The sequence below is a fragment of the Apteryx mantelli genome, chromosome 2, assembly GCF_036417845.1.
Source record: "Apteryx mantelli isolate bAptMan1 chromosome 2, bAptMan1.hap1, whole genome shotgun sequence".
NCBI lineage: Eukaryota > Metazoa > Chordata > Aves > Apterygiformes > Apterygidae > Apteryx > Apteryx mantelli.
Window position 1 is genome coordinate 100,157,310 of NC_089979.1, and position 15,345 is coordinate 100,172,654.

General features: G+C 35.8%; 1 protein-coding gene across 1 annotated transcript in view; it reads left to right on the top strand.

The window, feature by feature from the left end:
* The window catches only part of PTPN3 (protein tyrosine phosphatase non-receptor type 3), a 190,649-nt gene that overhangs the window by 109,526 nt on the left and 65,778 nt on the right, over positions 1 to 15,345 (top strand). Inside the window, exons 10-11 of the mRNA XM_013952828.2 lie at positions 5,793 to 5,881; positions 11,280 to 11,343. Of these exons, the coding sequence (XP_013808282.2) occupies positions 5,793 to 5,881; positions 11,280 to 11,343 (153 nt within the window). The remainder of the gene's footprint in view (positions 1 to 5,792; positions 5,882 to 11,279; positions 11,344 to 15,345) is intronic.

A 15,345-nucleotide genomic window follows, 5' to 3' on the forward strand; every position in this document is an offset into this window, starting at 1 on the left:
AAACTATTATGGATAGCCTTAAGCATGTTTCATGTCTGAGCTGCTGCCATCATTGGCCAACTTGTGGCATAGAAACTTACTGTAGTGTAATGCAGGTGATTAATTTCCTCCATAAAGATGACTGCTGGTTTTACTAGTATTTTTCTGAGATTTTTTGTTAATAATCATGACACTGAGAATTTTGATGAAAAAAATTCTGTGTTTTTGTAATGATACAAGTGATGGAAAAGTTCGTTTTCATTCCTCAGCATGTTGTTTTCTGTTTTTTCTGTATTCTACCACAAATATATGTGTTGCATTTGACTTTTAAGGATTTCTAAAGCACTCCTCTGTAAAGCTACTGCGATCACATTCATTTTCATAAAATATGTTGCTCAAATTATAGAGGCATTTTTGTAATGAGGGGGAAAAGTACAAAGGAGACAAATAGTTGAAGTAACCAAAATATGAACTTTGGTCTATGATGATCTTATCTGATGTGAGCATCAGGAGAGGCCACTGTTATGTGACAACTAGTAAGATCAGATTTTTTGCAAATCATGGCATGTTCTTTTGATTCAAATACAGTGGTTGTAGGTACGTAGTCTAGTATACGTGAACAATTTTTTATGTTCTTGTGTCTTACTTCTGGCAATGGAAAATCCTTCCCAACATCTAATAAGATGATAGCCCGTGCATGGTAAATGGGCATCTTCTTAAATCCAGCTTTGTCTAGATTGTGTCTGTCCAATGGATCATCTTTGTTACCTTTCTGCTGTATTGAAGAGTCCTTTATTGTTATACTTAAAATTTCCCTGAAAGTATTTAACTTGATCAGTCTGTACCTTTTAACTTTTCCTCTCACCTAGTATTTGGATAGCCCAACCTAATTCCTGACTTTCACTATGAGGCAAATTATCTGCTCTCTTAATATTCATGGAATACTCTTTCTGAATGTACTTCGATTTTTCCAACATGCTTCCTGCATTGTAGGCAGCAGAACTACACATGGTATGTCAGTAGTGGTCATACCAGTGCTGAGTAGTAAGCATAGTTTAGAGTAGGTTCAAACATTTTCAACTAAATGAAATTTTCTGAGTGTGTGTTGGGCTGCTCTCTCAGAATGGAAATACTTTTGGGGGATACCTACTTAAACAATGTATTTCTATATCCAGTGCATTGTTTCAGATTTAATAACATGGTATTTGCAGGATGTCAGAATGCTAGGTGCAAGTCCCTACTCTGGGTGACATCTATCAGTGCTTTTTATGGCATCTGAATCAAATAGAGTACATATTTGAATCAAACCTTTTTCACTTCTATGCTCCTAACATACAGACCCTCTTGCTACTGAGACTTCAATTGGAATTAATGTTTTGTGTCACAGTTGCTTTTTTTTGAAGGATGAAAATTTTTCAAGCAGAATGATTTTGTAGAACTTGAACAGAGCAACTAGCCAGTTAGAAACTGGTAGAAAAGAAATAGCAAGATAAAGTCATGCTGCAGCTTAAATCCATATTTTGCCGAATTTAGAGTATTCCTTTTTGAACAGTTTTGTTCTACCTCTCCTTCCCTTATCTTGAAGTGGGTGGTGGAAGTAGGAAAGTGTAGAGAATGGTAACAAGAATGATCAAAATTTTATGGAATGCCTTCTGTATCAGGTGAACAGCCTGGAAAACGTGAATAAGAAACAAATTTTTTGCTTTGGTAATAAATCATTTAAGGAGCTTCAGTCTACCTTGTAGAAGACAAAGGTTTAAGCAAAAAGAAAATTTTCCATGCAGCATGTAACTGAACTGCGAGGATTACCATCACAGTATCTTAATGGATGATAGAGGTGTAAATGGGTATCAAGAGCAATTAGCTGGATCAGTGAAAGAATGATTCGTTGGGCCCTATTAAACATACAGCTTGAGGATTTCCTGGATCAGAAGCTGTAAATTGCCAGAAGCCGAGGAGGAGAATGTTAGTAGAGGTGTGATTGGATGACCTGTGCCTGGTGTTTTCTTGTGTGTGGGGGGGTTTTTTGTTTGTTTGTTTTTTTTACTACTTCTGAATCATCTGTTACAAATCGTTCTAGACAGAATGCTATGAAGTGAACCTTTGAACTAAGACATTGTCATTGATGTTCCTGAGAGCGTATATGAAAAGTAATAGTACTGCATTATATCAGAGTGAGCGTGTAGGGCATGATGTTCTAGCAGATACTTTGTTTAATTTGCTAAAGCTTTGTCTGTGCTGCATCAATCCTGTGGAAGAAACTGTTCTTACCTTTTGGGCTTACCTGGTAGCCTTCATGTTGGCTGACACTTCTCTGAAATTCAGAATAGTCTGATCCAGAGGAAGAACTCTTCTCATACTTGAGTCAGTCTTGTCGAAGTTTTCTCTTGGACATTTCAAGTTATCTGTATTGCTAAAACCAATTAAGATTATCAGATTGGTCTGAAATGGGACCAACTATGTCTTCTCCCTCAGGAATGACAGCTTTTCTACCACTTAGTGCACTGACTCACATCTATGATAGGTGCTGCTGTAGTTTTTGGTTACATTTTTACAGGCCTTACTCATCTTTTCTTTTGAATTTGTATAGCCAGTGTTTTAAAATATGAATGAGTGTGTGTGTGTGTGTTTTGGTTTTTTTATTAGCCATTGCATCAACTCAAAGTGAAGAAGAAATTCTGACCCTAATAATGAATTCTTAGTCACTGTTGTTTAAGACTAACAGACTCTTTCCCCAGCTCTTTTCCAAAATAATTTGACTTCCATGATTACTATACATAGTGATTCATGAAGATTCTTACGTGCTTAGGTCCACTGAGCCCTGATAAAGTGCTGACAGTCTGAAGAAATGTCTCTATTTCTGAAGTTTGTAGTGAAGCTCTTAAGAGACTCCCACAGAATATCCTAGCTTTGGCAGGGATGTTTGGCAAGCCTCTTAACATCCTCCACCTGCTTAGTATTCCTCAGATTTTGCCCTTTCAGCATTTTGAACACATGCTAGCAGAGGTTAGGTTCAGAACTGTAGCTTTTTGAAAGGCTTATGTGTTTGGATCCTTATGATCTTATGATTCAAGTCTTCCCTTGTTGCTGGAGATAAAGTCTTAGTCCTCTTAGATTCTGTATAGCAAAGGAACCAGGTGACACTTGGCTTTTATACTAATGGCCAAAAGGAATGGGTGCTCCTGCGCAGGTGGTTGAGAGTGGGATACTTTTGGATAATATTTCTTGAACAAATGAATGTCTTATTAATCTTAATGTTTTATGGTATTAAGTTAAATAATTTTCAGAAGTCAAGTGTAAGCTTCCTTTTAACAAGCAAACATGAAACTTCCACTAGGGAATTAATCCAGTGAAGTCAGTTTTCATATGCAAACGCTTCTACTTTTCTCTGAGGATAAATCTGAATTGTTAAAATTGTAATATCCAAAAGTGAAGTAATATTTAGAAACTTAAGAGATTGAATTCAGTACCTTAAAATCTGTGTACACTAGCTGGAATTCTTAATCTTGTTTTGACTCTGGACCACTTTATTATCTGCTCAATAATTAGTCTGATGTTAGCCTACCTTTCGTTTTCTCTCAGAGAGAGGAAGATGGGAAACTTGTAGAATTGATGTTATTGCCATTTCTACAAAAATCCAGGTAGTATTTGCAATTGAAATTAAATGTGATTCAGTATTTAACTAGATAGATTACTGGCATGATCCTGTTCTACCTTTATAAATATTTTTTATGTTTGTCTCTGTAAAGAAACAGATAAAAAAGCAAAGCATGTGCATGACTTATTTGTGCAGTTTAACAGCATAGATATTTTGAAAGGGAAATAAATAACTGCACACCTTACTTTGTACATCATCTTGGAAACTCCTTATATGAGACTCTTTCTTTCCCCAGTTGCAAGATCTTGATTTCAGAATTCTTAGCTTTAACACATGAGAATTCAGTTTAACAAATAGTGTGCAAGGTTAGTGTTTTGGACAGGAGCAGAGGAGGGGGAAATTAAGTCTGTTCTGGTAGGGAGAAAATAGAGCAGTTTGGCCTAATTAACCCCATCAGTCTTTAGCTAATCCTTTATTTCTGCTAAATCATGCAGGTTCTGAGCTCTTTATCCTAAAGCTGTCTTCTCTTCATGTTATTAACTCTTAAAAGCAGGAACTTGAAGTAAGCATCAGGTGCTAGTAAGCCAGTTTTAGGTTGGCTGTACTATGGCAGGCAGCTAAGTTACGTGTTTCAGCTCCTGAAATGCTTCAGTTTGCTCCACAGCATATTAAAATAAAGCGGTGGCAATTCTGGATTACTTCGATATGCTGGCATAAACTATGGCAGTCTAGGAGCTTCTTCAGGTGGAGATTCAAGTACTTCTTCTAGCAGCAATCTTTGGGAAAGCAGGGCTGCAGGTAGCTGGGGACTGTTAATCATTTCAGCTGATTCTGAACTATTTTATCAATATCTTGAGATTAGCTGCATTTGGACAGCTACCTACTTAATGATTTTCCTTTTTTGAACTCGCAGAAATAGGAGTGTTAATTCTTTCATCTTGACAGTGTTCAGTGTTATGCTAGATATTCAATGTTATATTCATCTTCTGTGAACTGCTGTGGTATTTCATTGGAAGCTTATAAGCCATGTTGCAAAGTAGGTTCAGCAGTTATTCAGTCATATACCTATATCAAATTTTTATTCAAATACTTGTGAAGGACTTATTGTAGACTTTCCATGGTATTGTTAGAGCACATGCTACCTGTTGTATTCTTTTATAACTTACTAATACCAAGAAATTGGAACTGGACATGCAAGGAAATATTTTATTAGCTGAGCACAGACTACCACCTAGAGGATCAGTTAAGCTACTGAAGGCTTTTAGAGAATTCATTACCTTTGGTAATCTTTCATAAAATATTCTGAGGCCACTCTTGAGTCAAACCTGATGTTTTAACCAGTGGGTTCCACACACCTGTGTGTAGATTTATGCACGTGTTCAGCTCTGTTTAGAAACTTGTGTAGTAAAATATTAGTACATATGTGTAAATCATACTGAATGGAATCATAGCCAAGAATTGTAACTTTTGCAATTTCTGTTTGGGTTTAGCCTTAAACCTGACCGATCAACTCTCCCGCCACCCCTTTTTTGTTCAAATATTTATACAAAAGCAGTATGTGTTTCCTCTTGAGTATCTTTCAATAGGGATAAAGCTGTTGTAAATATATGAATGTGTTTTTCCTCTTAAGCATGTTAAGCTAACATAGTGTGTTTGTTTTAATTAGCAGTGAATTCTTTTGTGTGTCAAATATTCATGTCTGCGTATATATTCCTCTAGCATGTTCTCGTTTGCAGAATTGTGGTCATCTCCTGTGAAGTTTTTGTTAATAAGATCTCTTTGGAAATCATAAGGAGTTATTTCCTTTGTCTTTCTAAGCAGTTTAAAGTCAGGAGATTTGTGCCCAATATCCAGAATTCTTTGATGTTTTAATTGACTCATCTTGGGAAGTACTTCAACTTCTTTCATGTAGTTAAATTAATATAAGACTAGACTTGAAACTTCTTAGTCTGATAGGGACCTAAAAAATACCTAATGTAGTAAGATGAACATTGCAACTTTTTTTGAGTGAGACTTTTTATTATGTATTAGATAGGATCAAAGGAGAAATGCATGAGAAGAAAAATCAAAATAAATGACTGAATTTTATGACTTGTGTTGCATTTTAAGCTTGCCCATGCCATCAATATAGAAAATTTGAAAATTAAATTTATAAATAGGTAAATGAGAATGACACAAACTGCCTCTGTATTCTTACAATATTTTTCTTTTTCAGGATCTTCATAATCTAGACCTCATGATAGGGATTGCATCAAGTGGTATTGCTGTGTATAGAAAACTCATCTGCACAAGCTTCTATCCCTGGTAAATTCCTCTATTAGTTAAGAAATGTATATACTCTTTTAAATCTCCTTTCCACTTGCTTTAGCATTTATTGCAAAGATGACTACTATGTAGAAATTTGTTCTTTATGGTGTATCGTGTATTGAGGTAAAAATGAAGGTTATTGCTTAGGCTTTTACTTCTACAAGACTTTTGAACTACTTGCACTATGCAAAGTCTTGATCAAGTTCATTCACATATGGGCATGAGTACATGATTAGGACGACCCTGGTAGTGTTAGATTTGCTGCTGTTACACTCAGACATCTCTCTCTTTTCAATAAATATTACTAGTAATATTTACTAGTAGATACTGCTACTAGATACTAGAAAAAATTACTAGTAATCTTTTCAATAAATATTGCTAGTAAGTAAAGCTCAACAGTTAGTGATTTGATCATTATGTCCTGTCATTCAGCAAGAAGATACTTGCTTCTCAGAAAAGAAATGTAAAAAGAGTTATTTCTAGATTGATTCACTTAGATTTAGAATAACATATTTCATACAGATTCCTAAATTTCATCAAACAAGGTTATATAATATTAACATGTAGATTTTGGAGTCTCCAGAGAGGAGAGACCTTTACATTGTTATATGATACCAGAACCATTAGGATGCAGAACAGTAGTTTAGAAAATTATCTCTAAGAATAAGAAGTAGCCTGCACAAGATGTCTGAGGTAAATAAAATTAGTACAATTGAATTATTTGTAATACTTATTTGATATTACTTATAGGAAAAATTGGTAAAATAAATTTGAAATTACATGGCGGCTTGGCCTTGCCTTAAGATTTTTGGAATGGATCAGAAAGAATTTTTCCCTGTCTCTCTCCCTCCCCCCCCTCTTTTTTTAATAAGTGTGATTTTTTTTCTCTATTTGAGAAAGCAGAACTTAAATGTTATGCATAATTTCCTCGTATAATTTATAACAGTTTTCCTGGAGAACGTTTCCAGTAAGATGATACAATGTTCCTAACCATCACAGAAAAATGCATTCTAATGGGTTGTACTTGCTATTGGCTTCTTAATTATATTAAAAACTGCTTGTTAACAGTATTTTTTAAATACTCAAGTCATTCTGTCCTTTCATTATGAACCTAACATATTTGCTATGGGAAAGCAATAAAGTAGGTTGAAATAATCTAAATTATAGTTGAAAAGGTACTGCACAGTGTCTTGACTTTTCTCCTTTTTTTCTTGGCAGCGAGTTGTCTTTCAACTCACTTGGATATGCTGCATCCATCCTAAATGGATGTCAATACTTTCATACAGCATAGTGGTATTTTATATTTTTCCTTCTATAATGGATAATAAAGCATAAAAGGCTCTTACCATTCATCTTTAATTGTGTCCTGAGCTCTGCCCTTTATCTGTCAATCTTTCAACTTCTTTAAACAGCTGCAGGTTTTAAAAACTGCCAACTTGAGGCACATTTTCTTTTTTCTCCAAGTCGTCTTCTGCTAACTTAGTGACCTGAGATACGAATGGGTAATAGTAACACCTGAAAAGCATAGTGATAGCATTTTAAAATCCAGGACTGTATGATTTTTAGGGAGGAGAAGCAATGCTTTATAGCACTTAAGACAGGAAAAATTCACAACTTCCTATAGTACTTTTACTCCGGGAAAGCACAGAGGAATCCAAACACATGCTAAAATGTTATGTGTAAAAAAGGGCTATTCTAATTTATGAAATAAGAAATGGAGGAAAAACTCAGATTTTTTTGTTCTAATATTTCCATTCTAGGACATGAACTTTAGGCACCAATATTTTCAGTTGACAGCTAAGGTCAAAGCTTTCCTACCGTCTCTCTAAAAATATCTTCTCAACTTGAAAGTAGCGAAAAGGCATAAACTGAGTACATAAAGAATAACTTTTTGATATTTTATTTCTGGCTTTTTGAATAAATTAATCATCATTCTTCATTCAGGAATGCTGCCTCCTCCCTGCTGCACGCCTCCCAAACTGAGGATGTTACCAGAGCATAGCAGCCAAACAGTCTTTGTAGTGTACGTTTTCAGTTTTCAATTAAGGCATTAAAGCAGGATACGTTTTTGTAATGCCCACAATTTTAATGCATGTTGGATTGAAGTTGTGGAGGTCAAGAGACTCCTTAGAGAACAATACGTGCTTGAGAAGGCAACCCCCCCCCCCCCCAAAAAAAAAAAAGAAAGAAAAAGAAAAAACCCACAGATAATTGAAACTGTCTTTTTACGTAACCCCTTTTACGGTAAGTAGGTTTTTCGTATAAACTGAGCAAGCTTCAGCATAAACATAATAGAGCTCAAGGTGGCAGCAAACACCATCAGAGCACTCTTTCCAAAAGTTTAAGTGGAATATTCTGCAGCATTAATAGATGACAACAGTACAACAACTATGCCAATATGGTAGCAGCCAAAGGGGACAAAAATTTCAGGAACAGAGGCAGCGAGAGTGTACTGCTTAGACAAAAGGAGGATTTTTCAATCAAGCAGTCTATGTGAGGAGCAAGCTAACTGATCAGTCAGAGGCAATGCAAGTAAAGACAGGTTTAAAAATAACTCTGGATTTACCCCAAAATTTTATATGCTTTGGAAAATTATTTTTGGAGTTCTTGACTGTCTTGTGATAATTTCCAGACTCATTTTGCAAGTAAAACATTACCTAAATGGCAGAACATACAAGCTTGCTCTACATTTTATGTCAGCAGGAATTAAGATTGTGTATTAAGTGCTATTCAGTGTATGCAGTTTCTTTGCTTTGGAAACTTTGGAGAAACTGCTAGAGGGATATATTCTACATTACTAGTAGAAATCAAAAAAGGAACTTGACCGAGCATTAAGTGGTAAATTTGACAGAAACTTTCATGCACAGTCTTCCTAGGGCAAAGTGTAGACTTACAGCTAAGGAAGCATTTTTGCTTCAAGTCAAAAATAACAGCTGCTAGCAGTAAGTGCCAGGACAGAACTGCCAATTAGATCAGAAGTGAGTAATTGTGGTGCCCACTATGTGATAAATCCATTCGGATCCTTGTGAATGGTAGGAAAACAGGAGCCAAAAGATTTATCATTAATAATGTGCTACAACTATTGAGGGTTTTAAAAGTAAACAGTGAAATTTGTTGCATAGTCACTGTACAGATTATTGGTGAGCAGGAAGAGCAGGTGAGCCACTGATTAGAATAGGAATAACTGTATTCCATTTGGATCATTTGGAATGTGGCATCTTCAAGCACTTATTCAGTCTAAATCCATTAACAATCTCTTGGATTCTTTTTGTGGATTGGCTTATATGCGAGCATTCACTTAACTAGTAGGCATAACATTGCAAATGAATTTTTCTTAATGTTAAATAAAACTGTCAGATTAGCAAGTGTTTGTCACTGAATTCAATAGGTCTAGCTGTACTTTAAGAAGAATTAATGGAACTGAGAGGGATGTTATACTTCAGAGGAGAGTCAGAATAAAGATACTAACCCCCTAATTTGACATGAAGTGATTATGTGGCCATGCAGTGAATCATGTTAGAAAACAGAGGGGTTTGGGGATTCTTTTTTGTTTTAAGTGTTGGCTACGTTTTTACTGTTGGGTGGGGATTTTTTGCTTAGTCTGCAAGGTTAGTTTACTGTATTTTTGCTTCTGCTGTTAGGGTAAGAACAGTGGCAACCACTGCATAGGCTGGCAGTGCCTCCAAAAACTTACTTGTTAAAGTGTAATCAAAGTCAAAAAATGTGGTAGGAAAGAACCAGTAGTGCAAAACTTTGGGGCAGCGCTAGTCCAGGCAGAGTAGCACTAGGATTAAGAAAGGATAGACATAAGTGAGTTCCATCTCAGTAAATGCAGCTGAAACTTTATATGGCTTATCAGGAAGTTTGGAATCCAGAATTTTTAGGTAGGCAGTAGAGAGCTCTGCCATTTGCAGCAGCAACTCAAATGGTGCAAGTACATAGAGGGTGGCCTAGTCGGGAGAGGTGGATATAAGTTAAGCTTTCCAGTAACTTGCACAACTATTTGCCTGATGGCAGAATAACATTGTGAATGAAATTCCTGTGTTTTATTTGTTCCTTATTTGACAACAGAGAGAGATATTTGAACACTTACTCAGAAATGAACACTCCTTCAATTTTCTAGCCCTTTTGTGCAGGAGGGGGAATTATTCTTTTATCTTTCTTGTTTGTAACATGCAAATTTACTCCCCTGTATGAATGAGGGTATTGCTCTATAATAAAGTGCATCTTTCTCATAGGAAGTAGGGATGAATGATATGCCAGTGCCACACTTGCTGAGAGCAGTGTAAAAACTGTGGTAAGAACCAAGATGATCTCCTATGTAGTTTGTCCCTGGTGAGATCTAAGGTACTGGGACATTCTCAGTGGAAGCGAATGTTCTGAGACTTTTAGCAGCAACCTTCAAAAACCTTTCATTGTGTGCAGGTGGGGTTTTTCAGAAACATATGACTTGATCAGACTTTAGCTTTCCTAAGGCATGCATATGTTTGCAGAACATTCCTTAGCTGATCACAGATTTCTTTCTGAAATGTGTAAGCTCTTAATTATTGAAGTGTTTGAAGTATTCAAGTATTTTATGTACCCAGGAAAATTAGGTAGTAGACAAATCTTTTGTTTTGCTGTAGGGAGGTGCCTGGGCACCCCTATAGGAAATTTTGGTCCAAGTATGTTTTGTTTTTGAAAAACTGATAAGCAAATAATTGAAAAGTGGTTAAGCACCAATTCCACCCGTAATCCTTACCTAGAAAATCATTATTTGTACCATGTATATCTAGAAGAGGTGCTCAATTTTGTATAAAAATACTATGTAAATTATGTAGCAATGTTAATAATTGGAGCAAAAAATATATTAACACTTATTCTTACAATTTTTGTCCTTCTACAAATATATTACTTAGTGTTTATTTAGTTACAAGTACCTTATTTTTCACATTCTGATGGCTATTGTGTTGTGGGAATTTTTAGTTACGGTATGACCAACTTTTGTGATGTCATTAGTGTCTTAAATTTTGGGGTTTTTTTAGTCCCAGTTGTGATATGATTCTTAAGTTATACAAACTTGGAATATTTAATGTTTGTATAGCTGGTAAAGGATGTCCTCAAGTTTCTGCTGCAAGTATGGATTTGGTGGGTGAGAATTGCTATGTGAACTATTTAAAGTGTACATGAGGAAAAAAGTTTAATTTTCAAAAGACCTTTCCTTCTTATCTAAACTTTTTGCTTTGTGTGTTCCTTGACATCTGTTTACCACTCAAAACACAAGTGATGGTTGTGTTACTTTATGGAATATTCAACAGCTACAATCTTTTAGGCTTACTGTACTCAGTATTATTTTTCATTGCTTTCTCCCTCTGTCCAATTGCTTAGTATTTCATTGTCTCTTTCTTTCTTTTAGGGTGAACATATTAAAAATTTCCTTTAAAAGGAAAAAGTTTTTTATACAACAACGGCAAAAACATGTAAGTAGTCATTTTACTTTGTTTTCCTCAAGTGGTCATGTTTGAATTTTTGGCCTATGATAAAAGGAACCCTGGGAGAAATGCTGGCCTTAACGATTAAGATGACAAAAGGCAGGCCCTATAGGTGCTCTGTTGTGTTATCTTGCCTTCACTATTGTGGTCATTCTGTGCTCACTCTGTTTCCACTTTCTTTTCCTTTACATTATGGAATCCTTTCACCATCAGTCTGCTGAACTGCATCCTTCCCATTCAGGTTTCTTTTCCTTTACAGATTTGGAGGATAGGCAGATCTTCGTGCCTTCTCTGGTGTTTAGTAACCTGGCATTTTTCCCTTTGCCTGCCAGCCTCTGCTACCCTTTTCTTTGTTGCGGTGTCTGCATGTCAGCTGCCCTGTAGAGTGCTTCAGTGCAGTGAATCGGCTGAATAGCTGCTGGGCCTGTCTAGAAGGATTTTGTGAGGTTGCACCTGCTTGTGGGGCTCAGAGTTTTGGGAGAAAGGAAGGTCAAGGTCACTGGAGAAGAGAACTCTGCAGCTGAAAGAGGTGACTGAAGAGGGGGCGGTGCATCTCCTGCAGCGTGTAGTATGGATCACTTTCAATGTTGGCAAAATAAGCTGAAGATAGTTGAGACAACTGATGTAAAATTCCCTTTTGCTGCTTAGAGTCCTCTTCATAATTCTGTGTGCTTTTTGCAAAACAGTAATAATACTAGGCTATTTTATAGAAAAAAAAATGAAGCAAAAAATCTTGGTTACGGTTACTGTGTTTGCTGCTAAAATATGAATAGATAAGCCATCTTTTGAGGAAGGAAAGGGAATAATCATGACATGAAAGACAATATGGAAATCAGTGGCTAGTAAAGATGGCCTAAGTACATCTTAATTCAGTGGAGGACAGAATTCAAATATATAATGAAAGGTAAATCTCAACTTCATTGTAATAAAACTTATGGAATCTGGCCGATCATTATTGCCAGGAGCTGGCTCACAAGAGAACCTCTGGACCCACAGATTAGAGCCCTCCTGAACAACAGATTGCCAGGGCTTTGTGGGATATGTACACATTTTTTGTTTTCAGGGCTCCTATGTAAACAAAATAATAGACAAAGATACTGTTAGTGTTTGGACACAAATAAGGTGCACAAATTAAGCTATTTTCTCTTTTGAGAGAGAGAGTAACAAAACCTACCAGAGACAGGTCTGAAGTTTTTTGAAAGCTGTACTTTTCTATTTCTGAATATATTGTTTATATGTAAGCTTATCTCAGTCTGTTCAAATGTATTTCACTGTATGAAGAAATGAGTGGCTGGCAAACAGTTCATTTTACTAGCTTGTGCGTGTAATTGGTCACGCAATATTGTCTCACATTTGAGGATTAAAAAAAAATCAGTGATAAGTAGTCTTATTAAATTCTGAATATCTTTGTTCATATATACAAGTATTGGCATGCTTATGAATGGCAACTTCCAAAGTGTCTGTGAGAATAAACACAGGAACAGGATTTCAACAGAGAGAATGATTAGTAACAGTGAAAAATAAAATAAATGAGTATATTTACAGTTTTTTGGAATATGAAGGAATGAAGTATCAGTATATAACTATAAGATCTCTTGAAATATTTGTATTCATGCTTAAAGACTTTATTGCTGTCAAAAATCGAATTTCTCTTTCTGGAGAGGTGATGCATCTTTGAAAAGGGCAGGATCCTTAGTTTGCTCAATTAAATTTGTGTCAAAGGCTTTGAACTGTCCTCTTTTTTTTTTTTTAACTAACCTCCTCTTAAGTTGTCATTTTTTTATTTCATAATGTACTAAGGTCACGGTATTGCACACAGCATCATGCTTAAAGAACTCCAGAACTTTAGGAAAAATAAGGCCGGCAGCATGACCTTTTTACTGTTTCTCAGTAGATATGAAAAAGTGGACTGGGTGCACTATTAAATCTCTAGATATATTCCTCCTTGTCGGTTATCCCCCTTTGCTTGAAATCTAGGGCAGCAAATCTGCATGCTTGCAGTGTTTTCATGGTGTTGCTTTGAGCAGCCTGCTGTTGCAATGCAATGGCAGTGAGGGGATAGCTGAACTACTCTGGGCTTTCTTCAGAACCGTGGGCCACTCGAGTGAGGTTTGAGGGCAGATGACTGAGGTCATGTCAGTCTTGGGGTTTATCAGACTTTCACTTGGGAGTGCAGAAGGAAATAGATAAATGAGACTGAAAGTGAGCAAGGTAGAAGAATATGGGGAAAGCAGAGCAGACAGCACGGATTAGTAGGTAAGGTTTTATTAAAGGTAGCAGTAGTACTATAATGTTTCAAGGCTTTGTCTGTCATGATATGTAGATTTGATTTCTTTTCAAAATCTACAGAAAGTTATCAAAGGCCGTGAATGTGCTGTCCTCTGGGACATGCTGTGTTTTGTTGATTTTATTCTACTGATTTCTCTTATTCTTCATTATTCTTTCTTTGTGCCATTCTTCTGGACAGTTAACTTACCTGGCCAACCCTCATCTCTTCACTACTCACCTCCTCTGTTACTCACCCCCTGCCCCAGTCTACTAATTGGCATATTTAATAGAGAGTATGTAGTGTTTGTGTTTCTACTGAAGAGCTACACAAGGGAGACAGATGTATTGGTGAATGTCTAATGTTCTGAAAGCTCCTGGTACCTAGCCTGAATGAAAGGTGTAAGATTTAAGGTAGGAATAGAAGCTATGCTGGCTTACAAGCAATGTTTTAAAGCTTCCAAAAATGGAACTTGATATTGATTGTGGTTATGTAATGCTTAAACACCTGTTTCTGCATAATAAAATATAATACTTGCTATGCTGTAAGCACTTTCAAATTCTCTGTAAATGGAATAGGCATGTCTGTGATGTAAGTTTTTCCCTGATGTTGAATATGGGCTAAAATAGCAAGACACTCGCTTTAGCCACTTGTTAGATTTGTTTCCTTTACCTCAGTGGCCACAAACTCTCTAATCCTCATTTCTTGATAATAATTAAAATTCAGTGCTTTTGGAACTTGGTCTGAAAAGGATGATAGACACCAGATTCTTGGATCTCACTGGAATTCTCTTCAACTTTAAAACTGTGCATAGATTTAATAGTCTGGCTTACAAGGTGGCCTGTTAGTGAGCAAAAAGGTTTTGTGAGCAAAATCTTCTGTTAATTTAAAAATTGATTAGACTTTTCTGAAACTTCTGGAAATATTTATCCTAGCATAAGTCCGTATTTAAACTTTTAGCACACTTAGCTTTTAAGAAAGTTTTGTGACAACAGTTGCGAAGAATTCATTTATGACTTTGAAAGTAAAATTCGTTACTATAGTCAAACCTAAATTTTAAAAGGAAATATTAGGTAAACTTAATTCCTTATATTTACCTGATGGATTTTCAGTATAATTGAGATGTTCAGATAAACTAATTCTTATGTCTAGAGATGGAGTTAAAAGACCAGTATTTCAATAGGACAAAGGTATTAAAGTGTTTCCTTTCATTTGTCTTCTGGAGAAGTGTAAAACATTGAGTAGTATTCAGCCCTCAGAGTACCTAAGAAATGCCATTTGCTATTAAATCTTTACATGCTTTATGCTTTTATATGTTGCAAAAAAAAAAACTGAGTTAAAATTTTACGATGCCTGTGCACTTTACTTTATACAAGCTCTCTAATTAAAAGTAGCTAGGGTTAACTGCCAAAGACGAATCATGCCTGAGAAATTGTAATTAGTTAAACATTTTGCAATGTCTGTATAGAAAAAAGGGGCAAATCCTTTTTATCTTTCTTTTGTAATTTTCTTTGGTTTTCAAAAATAGGAAATCTATTGCTAAAGCCATTGAACTGTTATAAAATGATTTGCAGAATGTGGCGTTGATCTCTGATACGTGGCATCTGCAGAAAGTTGCATAGAAAGAAAAAGAGTACAAGGAAAATAAGATTTTTTTTTTTTTTCCAACCAAAATGGTCTGTAGTTATTTCCAAAGGGGGGTATTGCTGTGAACAAACGAAAGG